This window comes from Lygodium microphyllum, chromosome 23 (genome assembly GCF_053477565.2).
Source record: "Lygodium microphyllum isolate KBCC chromosome 23, Lygodium_microphyllum_v1.1.10, whole genome shotgun sequence".
Classification (NCBI taxonomy): domain Eukaryota; kingdom Viridiplantae; phylum Streptophyta; class Polypodiopsida; order Schizaeales; family Lygodiaceae; genus Lygodium; species Lygodium microphyllum.
In genome coordinates this window covers 64100548-64124950 of record NC_141157.1, presented here as the reverse complement: position 1 = coordinate 64124950, position 24403 = coordinate 64100548, and the positions used below count along the sequence as shown (strand labels likewise).

Sequence of the window (24403 nt, the reverse complement as noted above, 5' to 3'; positions counted from 1 at the left end):
TTCTCCTCTTCTTTGTCAATAACATAACCTAAGTTTTGTGGAAATTCACCTTTAGTTATTAAGTTTAAAAGCAGTAGTAGTGGTGATAGTGGTTGTACTAGTAGTGATAGTGGTTGTAATGATGGTGTTCATGTTAGCTATGGTAGTGGTAGTGGTAGTATTGTCGGTCATGGTAGTGGTCGTAGTGATGGTTGTGGTGGTGGTGGTGTTAGTGAAAACACTTGCACTAGGTATTCTATTAGTATAAAGGGAGGGATCAATTATCATGTGTGCAATTATAATCAATGTGGCAAGCGGTGATAGCAATGATTTTCTTATTTTATTTTTCAAATTGAAAAATTTTAGAAATCAAGGAGCACCATGCTTAAGTTTAGGTTAATTCTCCTATTTTAGGCACAACATTAATTAGTTAATGCATGTGCATGTGCGTACCCGCGCGCGTATGCACACACACATACAAGGATCGTAGAATAATGCCTATTGCAAGCATAAGAACATGATGCCATGTATTATGTAGGACACCTTGGTAAGTACTCAAACTAACAAAATCATACTAGAAAATCAAAGGATGGTTATTGGTGCAAAAGCCTCTTCCTGAAGTAACTATGTGCTTTTGTTCAGCTCATATAAATGCATACTCCAATAGGACTTCCATATTAGAGCTAGTGTTAATTACTAAAGAGTTCCTACTCGTGCATTCTATCTTTTCCAAATAATGAATAGTCTACTTCTGGTTAAAAGACCCATGATTGTACAACTAATTTGCGTCAAAAGTAATCTCTAGTTCATACACTTTCTCAAACTTTTCAAATTGCTAGTGAGAAGCCTTTTGCAATTCATCTAGGTGGCTTTGAATAAAGTTGTCTCTGACAATTCATATAGGCGGCCCTACAAAATTAAGTTGTTCAATTATTGGAGGAAAAGTTGGGTCTCTTCCATATAGCATCCTAAGGAGACTTACATTTTTTGACGCTATTTGACACATGAAGGTTTAAAAATGATCAAGCTCATCTTTTTATGCTTGTTTGATTTACCATATAATCTCAAGGTGTTTTGGACAAAATAGCTTAACGTTTCAAGAAAATTTCCTAAATCAAATTCAACACCCCTAAAATGAGCATGAAAATGATCTACATGTTAAGATCGTAAGGCTTTACAACATTATTTTTCTAATGAACTTCTGTCTTAAAACTTCATTTAGGTCTCGTAAGATTATTTTATCTATTGCATCTAAATTATATAGTATAATTTGTGGTAACAAAATCAAATGTTCTAAACAAGTCACCTACTATCATATTCTTTATATGTTACAATGTTTTATTTTTAAAAATAAAAAATCTTAAGTTAAAACCAATAAAGTTTCTACCCTAAAGGGTGAAACTTTTATATCAATGATATAATTGGTCATTGGTGTTTGAATTGTTAATTTAGCGCCATATATGTAGGCGTACAATCTTGAATAGCACATACAACATTAGACATTTCTTTCACAAGCAAAATCATCTTGTATTTTGCAAAGGTTACACCTAATCAAGCATTCGACACCATTTCCTATTTTATATTGTAAAAGCAATAGGAATCCAATGAGTGTCTATTTGTTACAATGCTCGTTTGGTATAGTTGAGATAACCTATTAAGTGTTTTCAATGGTGACCTAGTCATTAATTCTTGAAACTATTTTGTACACTTTTCTATCCAACCAAACTTCTTTGTTTGTTGGATAACTTTTTAAAGGTGTAGTTATCTTGGCTACATGCAATAAACGTGTTACCAAGTTCATCATTCCTAACAACAATAGGATTTTGAACTACTGTAAGTGCTGGAGATTGATTAACTATAGCTACTTTTGAGGGGCCAATTTGACATCTCCTCTAGATACTGTAGATCCTAAGAATTTTCACTAGTTAATTTTGTATCAAAGGAGGTTTCGAATTTTCATTAGTAAATTCATCCCATAGGTGATGGCCAATTGAAACTTGGGCTCATAACAATGACATTGTGGATTCCAATCTTAATAGGTATTCCTTGGCTAGATGCCCAGGTTCACATGGTGTATTCATGAAAGTTTGGGCCCACACAAACACTTGGTTGGTCTTGGTGGGTCATCACATAGGAGGGTCGTAATGCCATCAATATCCACTATTCACTTGACTCGTGAGCTATCCTATTTGCACATACAAGCAATGCCAACATGACTTTGGATCTGGCCTGTTTGCTAGAAAGTGCTCAGCAACACAGCTAACTGTCCTATACCTGAGTTTTTGCATCATGTGGAACAATAAATGCATCACCAGTTTTGTGAACAGTAACCTTGTGCCACAATTAAGTCTGTTTGGTGATGTGAAAATGGAACCCCCTGTCAATCCTGCACTCTCAGTTGTTGCTTTGTTAATGTCAAAATCCACGTTGTAAGCATCTCAGTTGTGAACAAAACTCTGAAGTGATGTACTAATTTTAACAATGAAACCAGAAGGCTCGAATGCTTTGATAAAATAGCATGGAGATTTTCTAATCAGGGAATCCAAGTTCATTGCAGGTCCATTTATGCATCAAAGCACAATAGCTGGAACTGTTTGTCAACATGCACAACAGGTGGTTGCCACCGGCTCACCAAAGGCAAGGGAAAAGATCCTGAACAAGAATTCAACAAATGCCCAGTTCCACCCGGATTTGCTGGCATAATTATATTGGGCAGCAGTGTGAACAATAGTGCTTGCGTAAGAACAAACATAACATATAATTGCCTAAACAGCAGGTGCTTGCTTGGGTAAGAACAAAGATGTAATTGCCTCGAAATCAGTTTCATCTAGAAAACACCATTATACTTTTTCCAAATATTAACATTTACATGTGAACAACTCATTGTATAGCTTGGACAAGTTTGGTTCAAACTGACAAATACTATTATGAACCACACTTCATTTATTACCCACTAATAGGCTAGGCATGAAATTTCAACCATATGACCCACAACCTCTGAGATCCATTTCTAAATCTTCAGTAAATTTGAAACCACTTCTTGACTTATATAACTATACAGAAATTTGATGTGTGCATTTTCAAGAATTCCTTTTACAAATGATGTCCATCTGAATGAGCAGTTGGACTCTACAAAACTCAAACTTGAAAATCTGAATTCAGGGCAGAGGTAAGTCAGGAGCATGTGAGCATCCTTCAGATGTATAGCCAAGAAGACTTGAGCCTGTACATAAATCAGCAGCTTCCTCTTACTTTTCAACCTGAGCTAACAAAGTATTCACCACAGCCTTGATCACCTTGCCATTGAAACCTCGATACTGCAACCAATGGATTATTCTCCTTACTTTGGTATCTTTGGTTATATTCTTTCCTCGGTTCCAATGTTTTTCAGCCTGCATCATTAGTCGATCCATTGCACTCTTTGACATGTCAGTCAAAGTTGACTCCAGAAGTTCAGAATCAAACTGACCATTTGGAACAATGTTATTTTCATAATCATTTTCCTCATGGAACACACTGTGTATGGCCATGTCAATCAAGTCACTGCTTATTCCTCTCTGCTTCAAACCCTGTTGTGAAATTCTGTATTTTTAAAAACACATTTGACAAATACAAAGAGCAATATATATTTGAAATTCCAGCCAATGCATGAGTGAACATGGTCAGCAGAAAGCCCAAGTGTGGCAATGCCACCTCAGAGAGATGAGTGTAGTGCTGTCATGAGACATCATGGCACACACTAACAAAACTCTCAGATTCAAGCCTACATGTCACAACTCATGAGTTTGAAGAGATGCTTATATAAAGAAGTTCCTCTTAATTAAGTGCTAATTGAACTGTTTCTTGAATTATATCAGTTGAATACAAGAATGTGCTCCATGAAGTGTACATATTCATGTGTATAAGATTACAGATTGCATTGAATGGCATGCAAAAGAGTACAAGCAAGCTCCTATGAAGAACGTGGATTATACGTGTGGTATGGTTGAGTACACATTCCCATAAAAGAGGGTGGAATGGAATCACATATATGAAAGTGTGAGGACAATTGCTGAAGGGGGAATTCTCAATGATTGCATTCAATCATATGCATCAAATGTAGATTTTTCTGCATGCTATTTGATAATGATGAGGGATGAAGGAGGGATGCCCACACCATGTCCTTGTACATATATTTGGGCATTTGTCCTTCTACCCAAAACAAAATGCATTTTTCCCGCACTCCGACTGGTGGTCACAGCACTTGGGATCTCTCTTTGTTAGACATCACTCTCCAACACTGCATTGCTTTGCCCTTGGGCATTCTGTACACTCTTACATTCATTTATAGCATTCATTCACTTTAGAGTTTTTTCTCTCTATGTTTGAGTTTTGCATTTTGCATTTTGCGTTTAGGGTTTGAGTTTTGCTTGTCTCTGTCTGAGTCTTTGTGTTTCAATCTTGGTCATACATGCTGTGTTTCCTCAATGCAAACCCTAGCATATCTTCACAACAGGAGAATGTTATAGATATTTTCACCAACACACTATCACATGAAAAGTTTGAGAAATTTCGAAAATCTTTGAACTTACTACCTTGTGATGATTGATTCACTTCTTGTATACCATCACATTGGCACTATAGGGGGGTGTTAGAATTGGACAATTATGGGTAGTGCCCAATGTAATTTGTATAGTGTGGACACTTATTAAGGTGTCGAAGTATAGTGTATCTAGGACTTTAAAAGTAGTGACACTAGACTCTAGTATTAAATTAACTCTAGTTGAATTAGAGATAGATCTAACTTACTTTTTAAAGCCTATTGTACTTTCATTCAATCACTTTTAGTTTACCAAGTACAATCTATCATTTTCAACTCCCCCCCCCCCCCCACCCCACACACTCTCTCTCTCTCTCTCTCTCTCTAATTTCCGACACATCATGGTGATGAGTGAATTTTTGCCCTGATGTATATTATGTTTTAAATTTTTCAAGTTTTGGTACATCAATTTTAAGACTAGTTCAGAAAAACAACCTTTTTCTAATCCAGCTTGTTTATTAAGAGTGCTTACAAGCTTCATCACAAGCTAAAAACTGTCAGGCCTCTAAATAATTTTTAGAATTTGATAAAAAAGAGCCAGGTTGGGTTTACTACCAGCCTAATCCGTTGCGGTCCCCAACTTGAATGGGTCCATCTCGAGCGTGCAAATGTCTCTGCGTATGCTAAATCACTCTGCAATCCACTGTTCAAAACAACAATCAGCAAGCATAGAAGTGGAGAACAAAAGGTAAGTAGCAAGTGGCAACATTTTCAAAACACTTTACATTTGGCACTGCAACAAGCTTTAGAAGGTAACCCCCTATTGCCCCACCCAGCCTCCCCCCCAATATATGTATAGATATATATAGACACACCCACACACACACAAAATACAAAACAAACAGAAAAAGGAAAAAAAAGAGACGATAACTTAATCCAAACAAACAAAAAGTCTGCCCTAATGCTTGCTCAAAGTAAACAAAAACCTTGTCCTTTAATTTAACCAAAAAATCTCAAAATAAATGAGAGGAAAGAAACTCAAAATTGTGGTCTCACAAGCTGTAATGTTGGATAATGTTGCAACACACTAGGGAATGACACAGTACACTACCATGAACTGTTTGAGGTAAGCATGACAAACTCTATAGGACAAAATCAGAGACCTCCAAGTTAAATGCTCTAAACAGTACCCATGTCTAAATTTGAGATAGTCATGTTTTAGCTAAATCGTTGAGATAGAGGGATGCAGGGCAAGATCAAGCTCCTTATTTGATAAAGGGGATCAAGGGTTGGAGAAAACGTGTCTTAGACCATGCCTCGTACCTTTTGAAAAGGAGAAAAGGCATCTTAGACCATGGCTCATACCTTTTGAAAAGTAGAAGGCCACTAGTATCCCAAAAACCTCAAATAAACATGAAGAAAGACACACGGATGTTGGAGCAAGCACAAAGCTAGTAGGCATCAGCCCTAGAAAGACCCTAGAAAGAGACTGAGGGGAGAGCTTGTAGGGCATCCTATGACATCTCTATCCAACGAACTCATATATCATATCTACGATGTTGCAAAGGCAAACAATTCAACTATGATAGCACCATTTTGAATATTGGTATTTTTCAACGTAGAGTTCCAAGGTCTGAGCACAGATACATAGATCTAGGCTTTAGCCCAACATACATCCCTAGTATCCTTGTTGCCACTAGGAATCCACACAATCCTACTACTACTGAGAGTAGGATCTAACAAATGTTTGATGGTTGCCTTAGAAAAATTGTACATTTGTTGGGACTCAAAAAAGCCTTAGGAAAAATGATCCACACTAACATCTTTGACCACATCAATGGTGAACTTGAAATTTGTCAAATAGAACTGTTCTATAACTACACTAAATAGAGACGCAATTTGCTGCTGTTTGCAAAGATCCTTGCTGATGTATTCTTAAGAAGCAAATCAAGAGGAGTCCTAAAACCAACCTTCCTTCTCAGATAGGACGGTAAAACCTGATCATGCACTTAATTACACCAATTAATTAAAGAGCATAAATTGAAATACACACTTTACCTTAACAATCTTGGACATTGGATACCCTACTGGCCCCAAAAATGGCACCCTTTGTGGTTTCTTTAACTTGAATTGCTAATGGATTGAGTACAAGCTGAGATTCCACAATCTCCTTTGTTGATCCAAATGCCCCTTGCTCTACAAACAATCAGCAAGCAATTCGGGCCCATTGCCCCTCGATTTTGACAATGCTTTCCAAAACAAGCTAGTCATTCTTGGGTCTCTATCACTGACAATTGACTGTGGCATTCCATGGTATTTGAAGATATTATGCATAAATATATTTACCATGTGTTCTGACTTAACCTTTTTCCTTACAGGGATGAAATGTGCCTATTTGCTGAATCTGCAAATGATAGTCTAGATTCTCATTCCTTGAAGAAGTTCTTGGAAGATCAAAAATGAAATCCATGGCAATACTTTCCCATGGCCTTTCTGGAATAGGCAGTGGTTGCAATAACCCGGTGTCTTCTGTCTATCAAATTTGACCTTTTGGCATACAAAGCAAGATCTGACATATGCATCAACATTAGATCTCAAGGCTGGCCAATAGAAGAAAGTCCTACATATGCATCAATACCACGATCTGACATACGCATCAATACCACAATGTCTTGCATACGGTGGAGCATGACTTTCTAATAAAACTTTTGGCCTTAGTTGTTTTGTAACGCATAGTCTTCCATGCATCATGATAAAGCCTTCTTTAAACACATAATGATCATGATGTTAGCCATCGATCAACTATTCATAGATCCAAACGGTATAACTAAAAATTCATAGAGACCAAATGTCGTTCTAAAAGCAGTCTTATGGATATCCTCTAGCTTGATTCTAATATGATGGTATCCACTTTTCAAATCTATCATGCTAAACATTGTTGCTCCCTGTAATCGATCAAGAATGTCATCTATCCTCGGAATCGGAAACCTATTCTTGATCGTGTTCTTGTTCAAGGCTCTGTAGTCAATACACATTCGCCAAGAGCCATCCTTTTTCTGAACTAGCAACACAGGTGAACAAAACGGAGAACTGCTGGGCTGAATTAGTCCCTTCTCTAAAAGCTCATTAACCTGTGTCATAATCTCTTTTTGTTGCGCTGCACTAACCCTATACGGTGGCCTATTGGGCGGACTAGTCCCTGGAATAAGATCTATGGTATGATCTTCAAGCCTCTCAGAGGGTAACTCTCCTGGTAACGAATCTGAGAAACAATCACTGAATTTATCCAAGAAATCCCTTCTACTTTCATCTAGTACAAACACATTACTGTCAACTTCATTAACTTGCTTTGCAAAAACCAAATACGCAGAAATATGATTTTTCATTACAGAAGGAATTGCAAAAGCAAAAACAACTGGGATAGCTCTCCTTTAAGCTTCACATCTAACACATGAGTCTTGGCCTTACGTACAAGAGTAATCATTCTGTTGTAAGTATCCAAGATAGCATGCTTCCTGCGGCACCATGGAATACCCAATAACATCACAGCCCTCTAAAGGCATAATATGGAACTCCTCTGTGTCCGCATAGCTCTGAATGTGCATACGGAATTTGCCAAGAATGGGGGTGACAAGTTCAATATGTCTTGGGCATGCCAAATCAGCTTGTCCAACTGGTCCCATTTCCTCGGGACGTATACCCAGCTTAGCTACCAATGTCGGTGAGATAAAGTTTGCACGAGCTCCAGGATCAAAGAAAATAAGCACTGTGGAATCTTTGATCTTTCCCCAAGCTCTGCACAATTCTGTAGCATCATCATCTCATTGATCTCCCACCATATCAGGCACTAAGCCAATGTTGGGCTTCTTTTTACTTGGCGCATCTTTATCCTCCGCATCTTTAGAAGATTGTTGTGGGCACTTAGAAGCAATATGGCCTTTTTGTTCACATATAAAACATTTCCCAACCATCATTAAAGCCTTTCTTTCTTCAAATGAATTGCCAAAAAGTGGCCTCTTTTGTCCTTTTCCTTGTTTAAAAGAAGTCTGAGGTTGCTGCTGAAATCTTTTCTTCCAAAAAGACTTCTTTGTAAAGCTGGTCCTTTCTGGAAATTGCTTCTTCTTCTTGCCAGGATCCTGCTTAAACTGAGAATCCTTCTTTTCAGTTCCTTTAAAGCTGTCAGCTTTTCCTTTCAACAATGCATTTGCCACACCATCATTTTCAATTAACTGTACCATATTTGTAACCCTAGTCTTGGTACAATAATCCCTGATGGCTTCCGGCAAACCGCAGCAGTACTTTTCAATTTGTTCTGACAAGGGCACTGTCTTGTAAGAACTCACGGGTAAAAGTGCTTCCCAAATTTCTTATTGTACTCTTCTAAATCCGCACAATTTGCTGCGTCCAAGTTATGCCATACAGTCATGAAATCTACTTCAAACGTGTTAGTTAACCATGAGACTGCAAACAACTGTTTAAAATGGACCCAAGTGGCAGGTGCATGTCCTTGCATCAACAATATGTTCTACCACTGCAAAGCATTACCTTTCAAAAAAGTTGCAGCCTTGCGCACCTTAGAAGTCTCAATAAAATTCCCTCAAGTGTAGGCTGCATCAAACTGCTGTATAAATATCAAAGCTTTCAGCTTATCTTGCATACCACTGAAGGTTTCAAACTTTATTGCCTGACCACCCTCTTTATAGTCTTTAGGCTTTGCACTTTTTGGTGTCAGGTTGTTATAGACAAGTGGCCGTAAAAAGGGGAATCCCTTAGGCGCATTATCAGCATTCATTTCACCTGTCTTAGCTGCCATATGCCCACTAGGCCCAAAAAAACCAGCCGCTGCATTTTGTACTCCAGGCATCAAATAAGGACTCTGCAAAGTCTGATAACCGAACTGTAGACCAATATTAGCATAAAGTGGGTTCACTGCCTCAATAGGCATAATTCTTGGTGGCCCTCTGGGCAAGTATCCCTGATAACCAGTGGGTAATCCAGCCATTGCTTGAAAAACTGACCCACCACCAAAGTAACCAAGATAAGTAGCAAACTGAGGAGGAAAAGTTTGCTCTGCCACTTGTGCATAACTGCCTTGACCATTCACTCCCTAATCCTGTGCTTGTGCTTCTTGTTGCATTGGACTTGTCTCCATGTTTGGTGTCTTTTCCACATGCTCACGCACTTTAGAGGTTTGCCTTTTTGAGCGCTCCATGGTATGGTGTGATGACTCAGCCTGAGAATCCTCATTATATGACTTCAAAAATTTTTGCATTCGAGGATTCTTTACAAGTTGGAAAGAGCCAACCATACTGAGAAGATGTGCCATAAACAAGTCCTCATGTTCTTGCTCCTCATCCTGTGGTTCAATGTCGATTCTAGAAGGTGCTGACAACTGTGTACCAATACTCTCTTCGGTGTATATGAGCAAGAGAAGAACTCTCTTCTTCATGAGGGAGTTTTCCTTTGCCTTTATCCATGTCTGTCATCTCTCTAGTCCTGTAATCTCTATAAAACCTGTGTGTATGGCCTTTTCACCCAAAACTGTCCGAGCTTAAATTCTTACAGAAAAGAATTCAAATCCCGGGGATGGAACCATGAAACCGTCCTATGACTCTCATAAAGCGGTAGTTCCTTCAATTAATACCTGGTCTTTTCTCACACAAACACAAACAGAGACCTCACTCCCTCGCTCATCACCGAATTGGCCCCAAAGACCGTCGCCCCTCTCGGTATTTCTTTATCAATTAAAAGATGGAAAATTACAAAAATGAAAAGTTCCAAAATACATAACATGTGAACATTCGGTTTTCATCTTTTCTGAGTAAATCCCATCTACATAAGGACAGTTTAGCATGACCAGATCAACATCCCATAAGGACAGTTCAGCATGGCCAGATCAACATCCCATCTGCATAAGGACAGTTTGCAGATCTCTGAATTCACTGTTCTTACTGCCCAGCATGTCCAAAACAACATCCCTTTTAGGAAAGCATTTTCTGTGACCAAAATTCAATGATTCGTGTGCAGAATTACAATCTGCACATCTCCGAATTCACTGTTATTACTGTCCAACATGTGCAAAACAACATCCCTTTTTGGAAAGCATTTTCTATTCATGTGCAGAATTACAATTTGCAGACCTCTGAATTCACTATTCTTACTGTCCAGATCTCTGAATTCACTATTCTTACGGTCCAGCATGTCCAGAACAACATCCCTTTTAGGAAAGCATTTTCTGTGACCAAAACTCAATGATTCGTGTGCAAAATTACACTCTGCAGATCTCTAAATTCGTTGTTCTTATTGTCCAGCATGTGCAGAACATCCCTTTTAGGAAAGCATCATTCCAGCATTAAAAGAGTCCCACAAACAGCACTAAATCAGAGATGAAAAACCCTTCGATGGAATCAGCCCATCATGCAGAGCATTTCCTTTGAGAATAGAGAGAGAGTTGACCAAAGGGAGCAAGCTCTACCTCCGTATATGAGTCAGAGACGAAGAAGTACTCTCCATAGCTGATGAAACTGCAGCAATCTGCCCTCAACTCCTCAAAACTTCATTCTCAGATTTGCCCCTCATGCCTATTACGTTTTTTTTTATGTCTCTCTCTCTCTCTCTCTCTCTCTCTCTCTCTCTCTCTCTCTCTCTGTGGAATTTGTGCCACATTGCATACATGTAACAATTTTCCCGTTTAAAACTTCCGATCTAAAATTCTCCATGATCGATGGAAATTTTGACCTCGGCACAGACCAAAGAATTAATCCTTGTGCAAAAACAAAGATAATGATGTGAATAGATTCTGGGGTCCAAAAAATAGTAACTCCCTAAATTTTAGGGATGTTGACACTTGCATTCCTCAAGTTGTTCTGAGTAACTTTTATCATTGCACCAACATCAAAAAGTATAATGTGGCTCAGTTACAGTGACTTTTATTCCATGATCATTCTCACATGTGCATCTTCTGTCTTGGTCAGGCTCATTGTCCTGCACCTTCTCCTGTGGCTAAGCACACAGTCCCAAACCACTGGCATTCTTCTCTTCAATGCCCATTCAATATGGAACCAGTCCCAAGGCTCAAACAAACCATTAGCCCAATTTGTCCCAATGGCTGCCTCTTCAAGTCATGCAAAGATCCCGGCTTAATCCAAGAGAATTCTGGGGGTAAAAAGCAACAGCAACTAAAGAAAAGAAAAATAAAATATTTATATAAGTAAATAAGGAAAGCAATTGTCAAAAGTATCACCACCTGGTAACAATATGCATGAATTTCTCTCTTCAGATGTTGCACATAAATCTGATGATATGGTAGGACCGTCGAGACCTCCTCAAGGATGGGCCCCCCTGTTGAAGAAAGAGATCTGCAGTATGTTCCATTCTGATACTCTCTGAGTTACCCTACCCTTAAATCTGTTCTTTTATCAATCCGTGCTTTGTCGTACAATTGTTATTTGTGTTTCTATGTCAGAGTATTTCTTTACATGGTATTAGAGCTTAGTACTCTCTCAGAAACCTAGGCCTTTGATCTGAAAGCTATCCGCAAGAAACAAGAACAATAGTAGATTCAAATGACTTTGAACACATCAACATTAATTTAGTCTCCAAAACAACATATGCCAAGAACCGAGCAAGAGTGGGCAGAACAGCTTGCTCCACAAAGTTCTAACATGGTGGAAGACACTTCTGACAACACGGAAGAAAGACTATACAAGCTTTCCACTAAAGAATATCATGTGATCATGGACTTGAGATGAAAGAAGATTGAGGAGCTTGATCGAAGGATTGCCCTTCAAAAGAAGCTACTCAATGAAGATATGCATGAATTTCTCTCTTCAAATGTTGCGCATAAATCTGATGATATTGCAGGACTGTCAAGACCTCTCTCGAGGATAGGCCCCCTTGTTGGAGAAAGAGATCTAGAGTATGTTCCATTCTTTCATCCTCTTCCATCCACTCCGGTGCAAGGTACTTTAGATTCGTCTTTTGTTCCTTCATCTTTTACTTCTTCTACTTTGCAATATACTGGTAGAAATCATGAGGAAGATAGAGTATAATCCGTTGACTATGGAAAAGGTTCTCTTGAGGACCAATTCTTGTATGTTAACACACGTCGCGGGGATTATAAGAAAAGGCCAGGTACCTCCTCTTCTACCCTTCCTTCTTTCAGTTTACTTCTCAAAATCAGAATGAATTTGGTGTTCCTATTTCTACATTGCATGGTGCATCATCATCATCATCATTTTATTTTCAATTATTAAATGGTAAAAATGAACAAAATGCATCTACACCTTTCGCACCACAAATTAAAATCCCACCCATCGCACCACATTCTTCCGCTGCTTCCCCACTTCTCTTCACACAATTTACATTCCCCTATCAAACACCTCATATTGCACATCACACCACACCGGGAGTTATGGAATCATAGGCACCGCCTTTAAGACCTCATCCTTTTCTCTACCAGGTGGTGTTCCACCTACTTCTCACACACTTTCGGGATCATTGCAGCTTGAGTATCCCCCCCAATCTCTCCCAAGTGTGGATCAGTTGGTACCACAACTTGCCTCTATAGCATTACCTAGTGGACCTCTTGGTCATTCTGCCTATGCCCTAGCCAAGCTTTGGACAAGGCTTTCATATCCCAATGCCTCCACCTCCATCAGCACCTTATGAAAACATTCATGTTCTAGTGGCTCCATATCAATCGGCACTCATTGGACACTCCCAGCTTATTTCTACCTACCCACCTTTTTCTCCTCATTCTTCCTATCAGACACACCCACCACCACTATCTTACCCTCCACCTCCATCTTATCCCATTTTCCCGACACCTCATGGTTCCGTCTCATCTTCTACCAAGCATGCTTTCAATGATAAGACTCGTTTTAACGAGTCAAACTTTGCTACTTGGTCAAACTTGATGAGACATGTCATTGACTCCCAGAACCTATGGAATCTTGTGTAGGGGTTGGAACCCCAAACCTGATCCCGCACTTGTTCCATACGAGGTTGTCTGCTCATGGAAGGCTAGGAATGCCTCCGCTATTATCGAGCCGATACAGGGCTTATTGCATGAGTTTCAGGCTCGACTTCAGCATTTTGACTTAGCCTCAGAACGGTCGGCACATTTGACTGACCACTATGCAGCTCAGGATTGAACCCATCGTATAAATCTTGACCATGAGCTCCAACTTTTAAAATCACTGACCGGGATGACTTGAAAGTCAAGTTGGCCGAGTATCGGCAACTTCTTGCCGAATTCTCCACTGCAGCGACTCCCAAGTCCTTTGACGATCAAGTCACATTGTTTCTTAACAAACTTTTCAGAAAATACTTCAATTTTGTGGAAGGTATAGTTTCAAAGCCTACCATGCCTACTTTCTATGAATTTAAGTGTCAGTTGTTGCGTTACGCACGGTTGTTAGATCAATTTCATATGAATTCTTTCTCAGAGAGGGCTCTTGTTGCTCATTCTCAGAAGGGGCAATAAGGGAAGGGCAAACTAAATCAAACATCCACTCAAAATCAAAAACAAAATCAATCCGAGAATCCCAAGGAAACTTCCAATCACTACTCAAACAAGGGTGGCAGAATGTACCTTTAAAAAATAGGTATTGTCAACATTGTCAAAAGGTTGGTCATTTTGACGACGAGTGTCGCTCAAAGGCCAGAGGCACAGCACCCAAATCTAAGTCTCAGACCCCAACCCCTCAGTCGTGCACCCCCAGCAAGGGAGGCAAGGTGATGGCAAGGGGCAGTTTAAAGATCAGACTCATACTACCACCGCTCAGTCACCTCAGTCGACAACATTCTCAACTCTCGAGGGATTGTCTGACTGGTCTACAGAGGCCCACATCATCTCCATAGAGACATCAGATGCGAGTCTCGTCCACATCTATGAGTTCCCTCTCGACGAGGTTGCCGCAGAGGCCCACTCGTCACAGCCGAGCACTTTAGCTCCTGTTTGGATTGTGGACAGTGAAGCTACACATCATATGACTCCTATAGCCGACATTTTCCGTTCCTGATCCCTTGTAGCCGAGCAGATTCACGTAGGAAACAACTCCTCGGTCAAGATTCAGACTCAAGGTAGCCTCAGTTTTGCCACTAACAAGGGTCCGTATCCGGCTTCGCTAGACAATGTATACCATGACCCCAGCTTGGGGTGAACTTGTTATCTGTTCAACAAGTTTGCCAGTTGGGGTGAGCAGTTTTCTTTATAGCAACCACAGTCGAGATCCTTGACTCTCAAACTAATTTAGTTATTACTCGCGGCGAGGCAAAGCCTAATGGCCTTTACCACATGACTCACTTTCTGACCGAGCCGACAACCAAGGGCTCCGTGTTCCACAACTTCCAAGCATTAACCACATCTCGAGAGCCTACGAATAATGAGCATCTTTGGCACTTTCACTTAGGACATATTGGTTATGACTCTCTGTATGAGTTATCCCACCATCAACTGGTTGAGGACCTTCCCCATCTAAAACTAGCTCGCGATGTCTGTAAAGCTTGTCAGCTCGGAAAGCAGCACTGTATCCCATTCCCTCAGTATTCCACACATCGTGCTAAGGAGTCTCTTAGACCGATTCATGTTGATCTTTGCAGGCCGACATCCATTGTCGTCTTGAATGGCGCGTTGTACTTCTTTTTTATAGTGGATGATCATTCTCGATATATGTGGGTATACTTCCTCAAGCATAAGTCCAATGCTTTCACATATTTTTCTACTTGGGTGCTGTCGTTTCATAACCAAACTAGACGTCGTGTTGGTTGCATGAGGAGTAATAGCGGTGGTGAGTTTATCTCCCACGAGTTTTCCGAGTTTCTACTAAAGCATGGCATCTCTCGCCAGCTCACCTCTACTAACTCCCCCTCTTAGAATGGAGTCGTAGAGCATAGGAACCGGACAATCATGGAAATGGCGCGCTCTATGTTGTTCACAGCCAAGCTTTCTGAGCGCCTTTGGATCACACTTCGGCGTACATCCTCAACCTGTGACCGACTGCAGCTCTTCTTCAAAAGACCCCGTATGAGGCATTTTTGGACTCTCGGTTTGTCATTTTCCACTTCAGAGTCTTTGAGTGTCGTGTCTACGCACACCGCCTAATGATAAGATAGGAAAGCTCACTCCCCAAGCTAATCTCCTTATTTTTGTCGGATATTTCTATGAAGCGAAAGCCTATCGTCTATTTGATCCTCAGACAAACAAGGTGATCGTTAAGAGGGACATCGGTTTTGACAAGAGGGATATCGTGCAATCCTCTGCACCGGATTCCGATCCTATTCCTCCTTCCACATCATCGGAGATCGTGCCTCCTGAGCCTGGTCTACTTCTTGTTCCTAACATTCCTGCACATTCTTCATCTCCCAAGCTCCCTTCGCGAGACCCGTTACCTCATTGGTACCAACAGACCATGCGAGATCCGCAGATCCTACCACCGGAGAGACCTAGAAGATCTGCCCGGTTTGCTCCTCAAACTTCATTTGCATCTTTATTTACAGCCGATTGCATAGCGCATTCTGAGTTGGATACATGGCAGGAGGCTCTTCAACACCCTCAATGGCGAGAGGCCATGGAGAAGGAGCTAGAGAGTATTGACCGAAATGAGACTTGGACATTAGTGGATCGTCCAAGCCACAAGAAAGTCATCAAGACAAAGTGGATTTTCAGGACCAAGCTAAAAGTTGATAGGACTTTAGATAAGTACAAGGCTCGCCTTGTTGTGCAAGGGTTTCGACAGAAGCATGGCATTAATTATGAAGAGATCTTTGCTCCTACTATGCGGTTGACATCTTTCCAATTGCTTCTCGCGCTAGCTGCTCACCACGGTTGGCTGATATATCAGATGGATGTCAAGAGTGCATTCCTAAATGGTTATTTGGAGGAGGAAGTCTATGTGGAGCAGCCACCGAGCTTTCCTTCAAGGAACTTGAGGGATAAGGTATTCCGCTTACAAAAAGCTCTTTATGGGTTGAAACAAGCACCGCGATCTTGGTTTCATAGGATGGATGAGTTCTCACGGACTCATGGATACCATTCTACCCCTTATGACTCGAACTTATATGTTCAATCTACTACAAAGGGGGTCAACTATATCCTGCTATACATTGACGACTTACTCATCACAGACTCAGATTCTGCTGCCCTAGCAGACATTAAGCCCAAGCTTAGTGGTACTTTTGAGATGACTTTTAGGGATGGAGATAGTTCATTCTAGGGGATGCATTTTTATGTCACAACAGAAGTACGCACTTTAGCTAGTGGAACAACACACTTCATATCAGACACGGCCAGTGGCCATGCCTCTTGATCCTACTGTCCACTTATGGAAGGATACCCTAGAACAGCCCTTCGATGCACATACCTATCGCTCTATTGTAGGAAAACTTCTTTGGTTAATTCATACTAGGCTAGATTTAGCTAACTCGGATAGCATACTCAGTCAGTATTTCACAACACCTAGGATGTCACATTGGATTGCATGTCTTCGTGTGTTGCATTATTTACGGTGTACTTATTCTTATGGCTTGACATATGGTTCTGGTTTATGCTTGCAGGGGTACACTGATCTAATTGGGCAGGAGATCCCGACACCCGGCGTTCTCATGGCAGCTACTTCTTTACCTTGGGCACAGCTCCCATTTCTTGGTCAAGCCGTAAGCAGGAGACGGTGGCAGCTTCCACAGCCGAGGCTGAGTACTAGGCTCTATTCGATGGCACCACTGAGGCCATCTACCTGAGGAGTTTACTGGCGGCACTTCATTTCCCATGCAACTCTCCCACCATTGTCTATTGCAACAACTAGAGTGCCATTGCCCTTCTGGGCAATCCGATCATTACACCATGAACGCGGCATGTGGGAGTCCACTTCCACTTTTCCAAGGAGCAGGTTGAGCTACGCACTATCCGCCTAGAGTTTATACCCACATCCGACAATTTTACAGATATTTTGACCAACGCGGTTAACCGGCTGGTTCTTCAATACCTGGATACACCCTCCCCTACTTCTTCAGCTTGATAGGGAGAGGGTGTTTCCCTCTTGCTTTCCCTTCCAGTTTGAGACGAAGCGGCTTCTACTCTTGATAGTGATAGTGATAATGCTTACAGTTTTTTAGACATTCATTCATTTATTTTTCTGTATTGTATTATGGACATTTGCAACTTTATATGCACTGTCAGGATGATATGATTGTAAAAGGGCGCTTGGGCAAGTGAACAATTCCCTTGCGAGGGCACTGTCCAAGTGGCACCATTGCATTGCATCTTGCATGAGCATGGCATCTTGCATCACCCTTTGCATTACCCCATGCATTAGCATTCTATTCATGTAAACATGCATCTGTGCATATTTATCCCTTTTCGGTCTTTTGGAGTGGTCGACTCTGGATCCACCATATTTGTGGCATTTCCCATGGCAGTCTCCAAGGCAGTTTTTTTTTCCTTAGCTTGCTTGCTTGCTTCACATATTTGCTATACCCACAACCATTTTCCTTGTTCACTGACACCCAGTAATGATAGGGATAGTATCCTTGTTTTGTGAACGTCTTGGATCTGAACATCCTTTATCATTCTCCCGTTTGGGACACTGATACTCAATAGGACGAAAATTGATTTGAACCCCCACTAAATGCTACATCTATCAAATTTTCAAAAAAAAAAAACAAATAAACTAACAAACACAGTCCATAGCTGATTCCATCCACCTTTATAGGGCTTGGTAGGCCACTGGACAACCGACGTGCACCTTGTCCGATGCCCTGTCCTCTCTCGAGTGATCACTTGGGCTCCCTTGGTAAGATAACCATCACCTTTGTAGACTTAGTAGGTCACTGGGCAGTCGATGCGCACCCTTTGTCTAATGCTCTGTTTGCTTTGGGGTGGGACGCCTTTGAGTAAAAGATCTTTCTTGTGGCACCGTTGTTGGGCTTGAGAAGGGGTGTTGAGCTAAAAATGCATTAGCTTTACTTAAACAACCCCAAAACTTGCTTAATTAATGAAGAAACCTTGTTTATTTAAAAGAAACCCGATCCTAGAGAGTTTCTGTGTCTCATAAGCACAAATCCACTTGGAAAGGCCCAAACTTTCTATAAATACCATAGTAAAATGGAACGGGGGACGAGAACGGAGACGAGCACGGGGTCGAGGACGGGGAACGGCTAAAAGCGAGGAACGAGGACAGGGGGTGGGACGCGGGAGGGAATGACATGCATAAATAGCATTTGAAAATGTATGCATATGATGTGGTGGATGGATGTGTGGGCATAGTAATAGGAGATGCCCGTTTTGTAGCTTCTCGCCATCCCCATGTTAGAGCCCCCTCTCATGGTAACAAGGGATGGCAATTTATTAGTCTTGTCCCCGTGGGCCCGTCCCTATTCCCATCCCTATCCCCAAAACCGGTCCCATGTTATAGTGTGTGTGGATGAATGTATACTACCAAAGAACATGCAAAAAAACCACCCCCTAAAAGACACACACTCCCAAAAAGAAAATGTCAAAAACGTCCCCTAACAAGGAATGTGATAAGGGGACAAGGTAGGGGATGGGACGGGACAAGGGACGTCCCCACCCCATTTTGGCGTCCCAATTCAGCCCATCCGTTTGAGACAGCGTTCCCACATTCTGGGGCCTTGGGACAGCCGTTCCCTGTTACTATGAAAAATACATATGCTACCCTCCATTCAGCCTACAATCTCGTTTTTGCAGATTTCAAGTGTTTCAGCTTGCTGCCCACACCCCGTTCGCGAATGACATCTCAGCAGAGGCTGTCCATTGCTGTCTACATCAGTTGGTGCCTGATTTCCAGCCCTCTTCACGCAGTTTGGAGCTGATCCCAGCTGATCCCAACCAAACGACTGTTGTTCCTGCACAGACCTCCTACCGTATTGCCTGGCACTTCATCTATAGCTTGCGTTTGGTAGTTTTCTCTCTCCTCCAGCTGTAGCCCACCTCCTACAAGCTGTTCTACTTGCGTTTGGCAATTTTCTCTCTCCTGTAAGCTGTTCTGCCTGCGTTTTTAGTCTTTCTCTCTCCTCACTATTATTTGCATCAAATCCAACTTCTCACTACTACGTTTGCTGGTGTTCAATATCCGAGGACTACCTTGTTGCGATTCGAGATCCGTTTGGAGTACGACACACTCTCCAACTCATTACCCCTACCCTAATCCTTGAGATACAGGAGTTCGAGGTTTAGTATTCATTCACTACAAAGTGAGTTTGCTGCATGAGCATTGTATATTCCGCAGTTATATCACTTCAGTTATTTTCTTGTTCATTGTCTCTGAGTTAACCTAACCCTGACTGTGTTTTTTTATCAGTCTGTGCTTTGTCGTACGATTGTTATTTGTGTTTCTGTGTCAGAGTATTTCTTTACACAAATCACATCAACAACCTCTACTTGCTCTCTAACAACATCCTTCTCTCTCACAATGGCTTGAATAGACTTCCATCAACCCCATGGGTAATTTTGCCAAGTGGCAGACTTCTAATCTCATTTTCCAACATTATCCAACTTATTAAAATAATTTTCAAAGTATTAATTCTAAAAATTAATTTAATAATTATTCTAGTGTCCAAAAGAATAATTCCACCAACCAATAAGTCGGCTAGCCAATTTGTCTTCCAAGTATCTCTGAGCAATGAATCACCCTTAGACTGGTATTGATTAATTAATCAATGCCTAGTCTCTAATGTCACCACCAACATTAGTGGCCAATAAATTGGTCTAGGCCAAAATCTAATACCAAGTACTACCTAGTACCTAGCAGACATAACTTATTACAACTCTTGCCTTTGGCACCAACTCATATCTGGAAGTCTTGGGTTCCATACTATGAAATAATTGACTTGCACCTCACATGTACAAGTCACATTAGTACATTTGATTAAATTTTAATCAAATGCTAAGCAAAGTAATAAAATTTCACGTCCTCGAAACAAACCACCCCCTTGAAATCTCTGCAATCCTCCTCGATTACATTGCATTATGCCAAAGGAAAAGCATACTGCACTAGAATTTCTAGAAGGCATCACAGTCACAACATTGGCCATTGTTGTTCAACTGTGCCATATGCCCCAAACCTATTGAAAATTTCCAGCCAGCATATATATAACATAAAACTGAAAATTAGTCCAGAAATATTGCTAGAGACCCATTGGATACATCCATAACTCATGTTTACCGATTGTTCTGACTTCAGAACCATAGTAAAGTGTATTCTAAGCAAAAACCATGGTTGAAACTGTCAAAGGCATTTACTAACATGGTATTGTCCATGGAACCAGCTATAAACTATCAAAAACTGAGTATCAACTGATCATAAACCAGCCTTCCTTCTCGAATAGGGTAGTGAATAACCTAATTAAGCACTTAATTGTAACAATTAACAAATTCACAAAATTGAAATACACACTTTACCATACAATCTTGGATATTGATACTTGTAGGTCCCAAAACTAGCACCCCTTGCGGTATTTCTTTCACTTTTATTACAAATGGATGAAGTACAACTGAATCCTCTGACCTCCTCCACTAATCCAAGTGCCTCTTGTTGTCAAAACTATCAACAAGTCTCCAAACCAATTTGCCCCTTGGTTTGCTTGGAGATTGGCATTTTTAATCCTAAAGATCCACTTGGTCCCAATGACTTTCTTGTGCCACAAACAATCCACCAAGGTCCAAGTCTCATTTTGGTCAATGCTCTCAAGCTTCTTTTCCATGGCCTCATGCCATTGGGAATGCTCAAGAGCCTCTTGTTCAGAATACACTATATAATCTGTTGTAAAGACAAATGCAAGTAATACACTAGGTGCAAGTAAGCAAATCTTCTAGGGCCCTCCAAAGTGGAATATGGTAGAAGGATCCCCAAATCCCGCAAGGTCTGCTAGTACCAGCAAGGTAGCAGGTCCGCAAACGAGATCTAGGTACTAAAGATTTTGCAGGTGCGTAAGAGGGAGTAGCAAACGCAGCTCAATGGCATTATCTCTAACATGATAGGTGGAGGAATCAACTGCAAGGCTGATGTAATGGAGTACATAATATCCCTCTCATCAAAAACAATATCTCATTAAACGATCACCTTGCTTGTCCAAGGATCAAGTAAACCATAGCATTTCTCCTCCAAGGAATAGCCAATAAAAATCTAGAGATCAGCTCCCAAAGTAAGCTTTCCTATCGTCTCATTAGAAGTATACGTGTAAGCACGACAATGAAAAACTTAAAAGTGGGGAAATAACAGGTCGAGTGCCAAAAAATGCCTCGAAGGGAGTCATCTAAGGGACAACCACTATCAAGTGGGCACCAATTGAGAGTGTATATTAAAGTGTTAACAACCTCACCCCACAGGGAGGGGACTCCAGAAGCTCCACTATGAATAGCATAGAGCATGTCATGTTCATCATAGTCCAGTTCCTATGCTCTACAACTCTATTCTGAGAGGGCAAGTTAGTAGAGGTAAGCTGGTGAGAAATGTTATGCTCCTATAGAAGCTTAGTACGCTCGTGAGAGATAAACTCACCATCACTATTACTCTTCATACAATCCACCCAACGACCTGTCTAGTTATGCACCAAAAGCACCCATGAAGAGAGTACACCCACATGTATCATGAAAAATCATCCAGTATCAAAAAGAAGTATAACGCCCCATGAAGGGCGATAGTGAATGTCTATCATAAGGACATGAAATTTTTGAGATGCTTTGCTTTAGCTAGAAACATTTGATTAATTTAATAATCAAATGTGCAATATTGTAATACATATATGATACACATGGCAGTTATTTCACGATAATAGGCCAAGGACCCCAAGAAAGCAATGGGTGTCATAGGCAAAAGTTGTCAAAAGTTACGCTAACTGGGTTTTAAGTGACAATTGGTATCAATTTGGCCCTATGACAATTAATTGGCTAATAACTGTCAGAGGTGACACTAGGGACTAAGCATTAATTAATTAATTAATTCTTGTCCGAGGGTCAATTAAGGCTTGGGAACACTTAGGTTTCAAATGGCCTAGCCAATTAAATTGTGAATGGATACATCTAATTTTAGGCAAGATCAGAAGGGCTGAAAATAATTTTCAAAATAATTAATTCTTAAAATTAATTAAATGGTAAAATCGCTTGGCGAAAATATCCATGCAATGAGGGAGAAGGCTGTTTTGGGGCTATAGAGGCTCATTTTGTGTATTCAGCCTGTGAGAGAGAGAGAAAGGAGAAGATGCTGATCAAATTTTAAAACTAGAAAGAAGCCATTCCCAACAGCTGCCTAAGCTCTCCAAGAGATAGGCGACAACAGGTTGGAGCTTCCCAAGACTGCATTTCTAGGCAGTCTGGCAATAGAGGTGACAGCATCCTGGCAGTCTTTGATAGGGCAGCAATCATTGTCAAGGGTTTTCCCACGTGAAAACTCGGAAATTTCTCTCTCCTCAGCATTCTCTCACCTTTTTCAGCTCATTCTCTAATTATCTCAGTAAATCTCAGCCATTTGAAAAAGTTCTCAGCTAGATTTGGTAGGCAGCTGTGAAATTTCTGCAATAAACCCTAATTTACAACAGAAATTTCCAGTTGCAATTCAAATTAAAGAAATACTACAAGCAACGCCAATTTTAAGGCCAGCAAGGTATCCAATGTCCAAGAATGTAATGGGAAAGTGTGCATTTTCAATTTATTGTATTTGTTAATTGTTGTAATTGAGTGCTTGATCAGGTTTTACCACCCTCTCCAAGAAGGAAGGCCAGTTTCTTGGTTCCATTACCACAATACCATCAAATCTCTTGCCTTGGTGGACCAAAGGCACCTGATTGCAAGCCAAAAGCATTGTGCTAGTGATGAATTTGTGCTTAGCTAAGTAATTACAACAATATGTCATCATATAGTGAGATGGAATCAAGTATTGATGATGCCTCTCAGTATGGACATTCACATGGGGAAGAAGGAAATGCAATGCCTAATCTTGGACAAGGCTCACATGATGGACAGCAAAGCTGAAAATGTTGTTGTTGGTCAAGATGCAAGGTGTTCAAGGCAAAATGATGTTGATGACCAACAAGGGGAAGAGGAATTTGGTAATCGATTCAAAAATCGAATGAGGGCAGCAGCAAATCTCTTTACTGAGTTGGCAAAGGATCCTCAATTCACTCGATTTTTGAATGCTCCAAAGAAGGACAACAAGGGCAAGAAGAATAAGTCATCTTCTACACCTCTGGGGCAGCATGATGCACCAAAGAAAATGCTAAAGCCTTCTCATGAAGCTCCCAATGATACTAATGAAGAAAAGTTGTCAGTACCAACAGGGCAAGGCATGCAAATGCAAGGCCATCATGTGCCAATCCAATGGATTTTGGACAGCCGAGCATGCATACAATGATGGGGCAGCCAGGATACTTTGGTGGCAATACTATTTTCCATGCAATGGTTGGATAGGGATCGCATACAAGAATGTATGTTACACCTCCTTATGGTATGTGTATTCAAGTATGGTTGCTAATATGCATAACCTTATGTATGGCAGCATTGGGTTGATGCCTGGAGCACAAAGTGGCATGTTTGGTAGTGCATCTGCACCTGAATGCTTATGGGGCTCAAGGAATGAGTGTTAGTCATGCAAATGCTTCCTTTGGTATTGGTCATGATGCAAATACAACAAATGCACCCTTTTTGCAACAACCAGAGTATAACAACTTGACTCCCAAAGGGACAGCAAAAGACTATGATGAGGGTGGAAAAGAGGTGAAGTTTGAGTCCCTCGGTGGTACACAAGATAGATTGAAAGCTTCAACTTTTATTCAGTGGTTTGATGCAGCCTATTTAGAGAGACACTTCACCAAATTCTCTAAGATTCAGAAGGCAGCCACTTTATTGAAGGTGGACATAATGACAACTTGGAATAAGCTAGATGCAAAGGA

The 24403-nt window shown here is 40.8% G+C and overlaps 1 protein-coding gene and 1 pseudogene across 2 annotated transcripts in view; both read right to left on the bottom strand.

Annotated features, from left to right (window-relative positions):
* Positions 1-2912: 2912 nt before the first annotated feature.
* The window catches only part of LOC148016265 (regulatory protein RecX family protein), a 33110-nt gene continuing 11619 nt past the window's right edge, over positions 2913-24403 (bottom strand). Inside the window, exons 4-5 of one of the 2 annotated variants that reach the window (XM_087664358.1) lie at positions 5114-5201; positions 2913-3548 (exon numbers count right to left, since the gene is read on the bottom strand). In XM_087664358.1, the coding sequence (XP_087520484.1) occupies positions 3228-3548; positions 5114-5201 (409 nt within the window). In that variant the 3' untranslated portion in view covers positions 2913-3227. The remainder of the gene's footprint in view (positions 3549-5113; positions 5202-24403) is intronic. The other variant, XM_087664359.1, reaches the window with a different exon arrangement.
* Positions 5256-10398, bottom strand: LOC148016267 (uncharacterized; annotated as a pseudogene).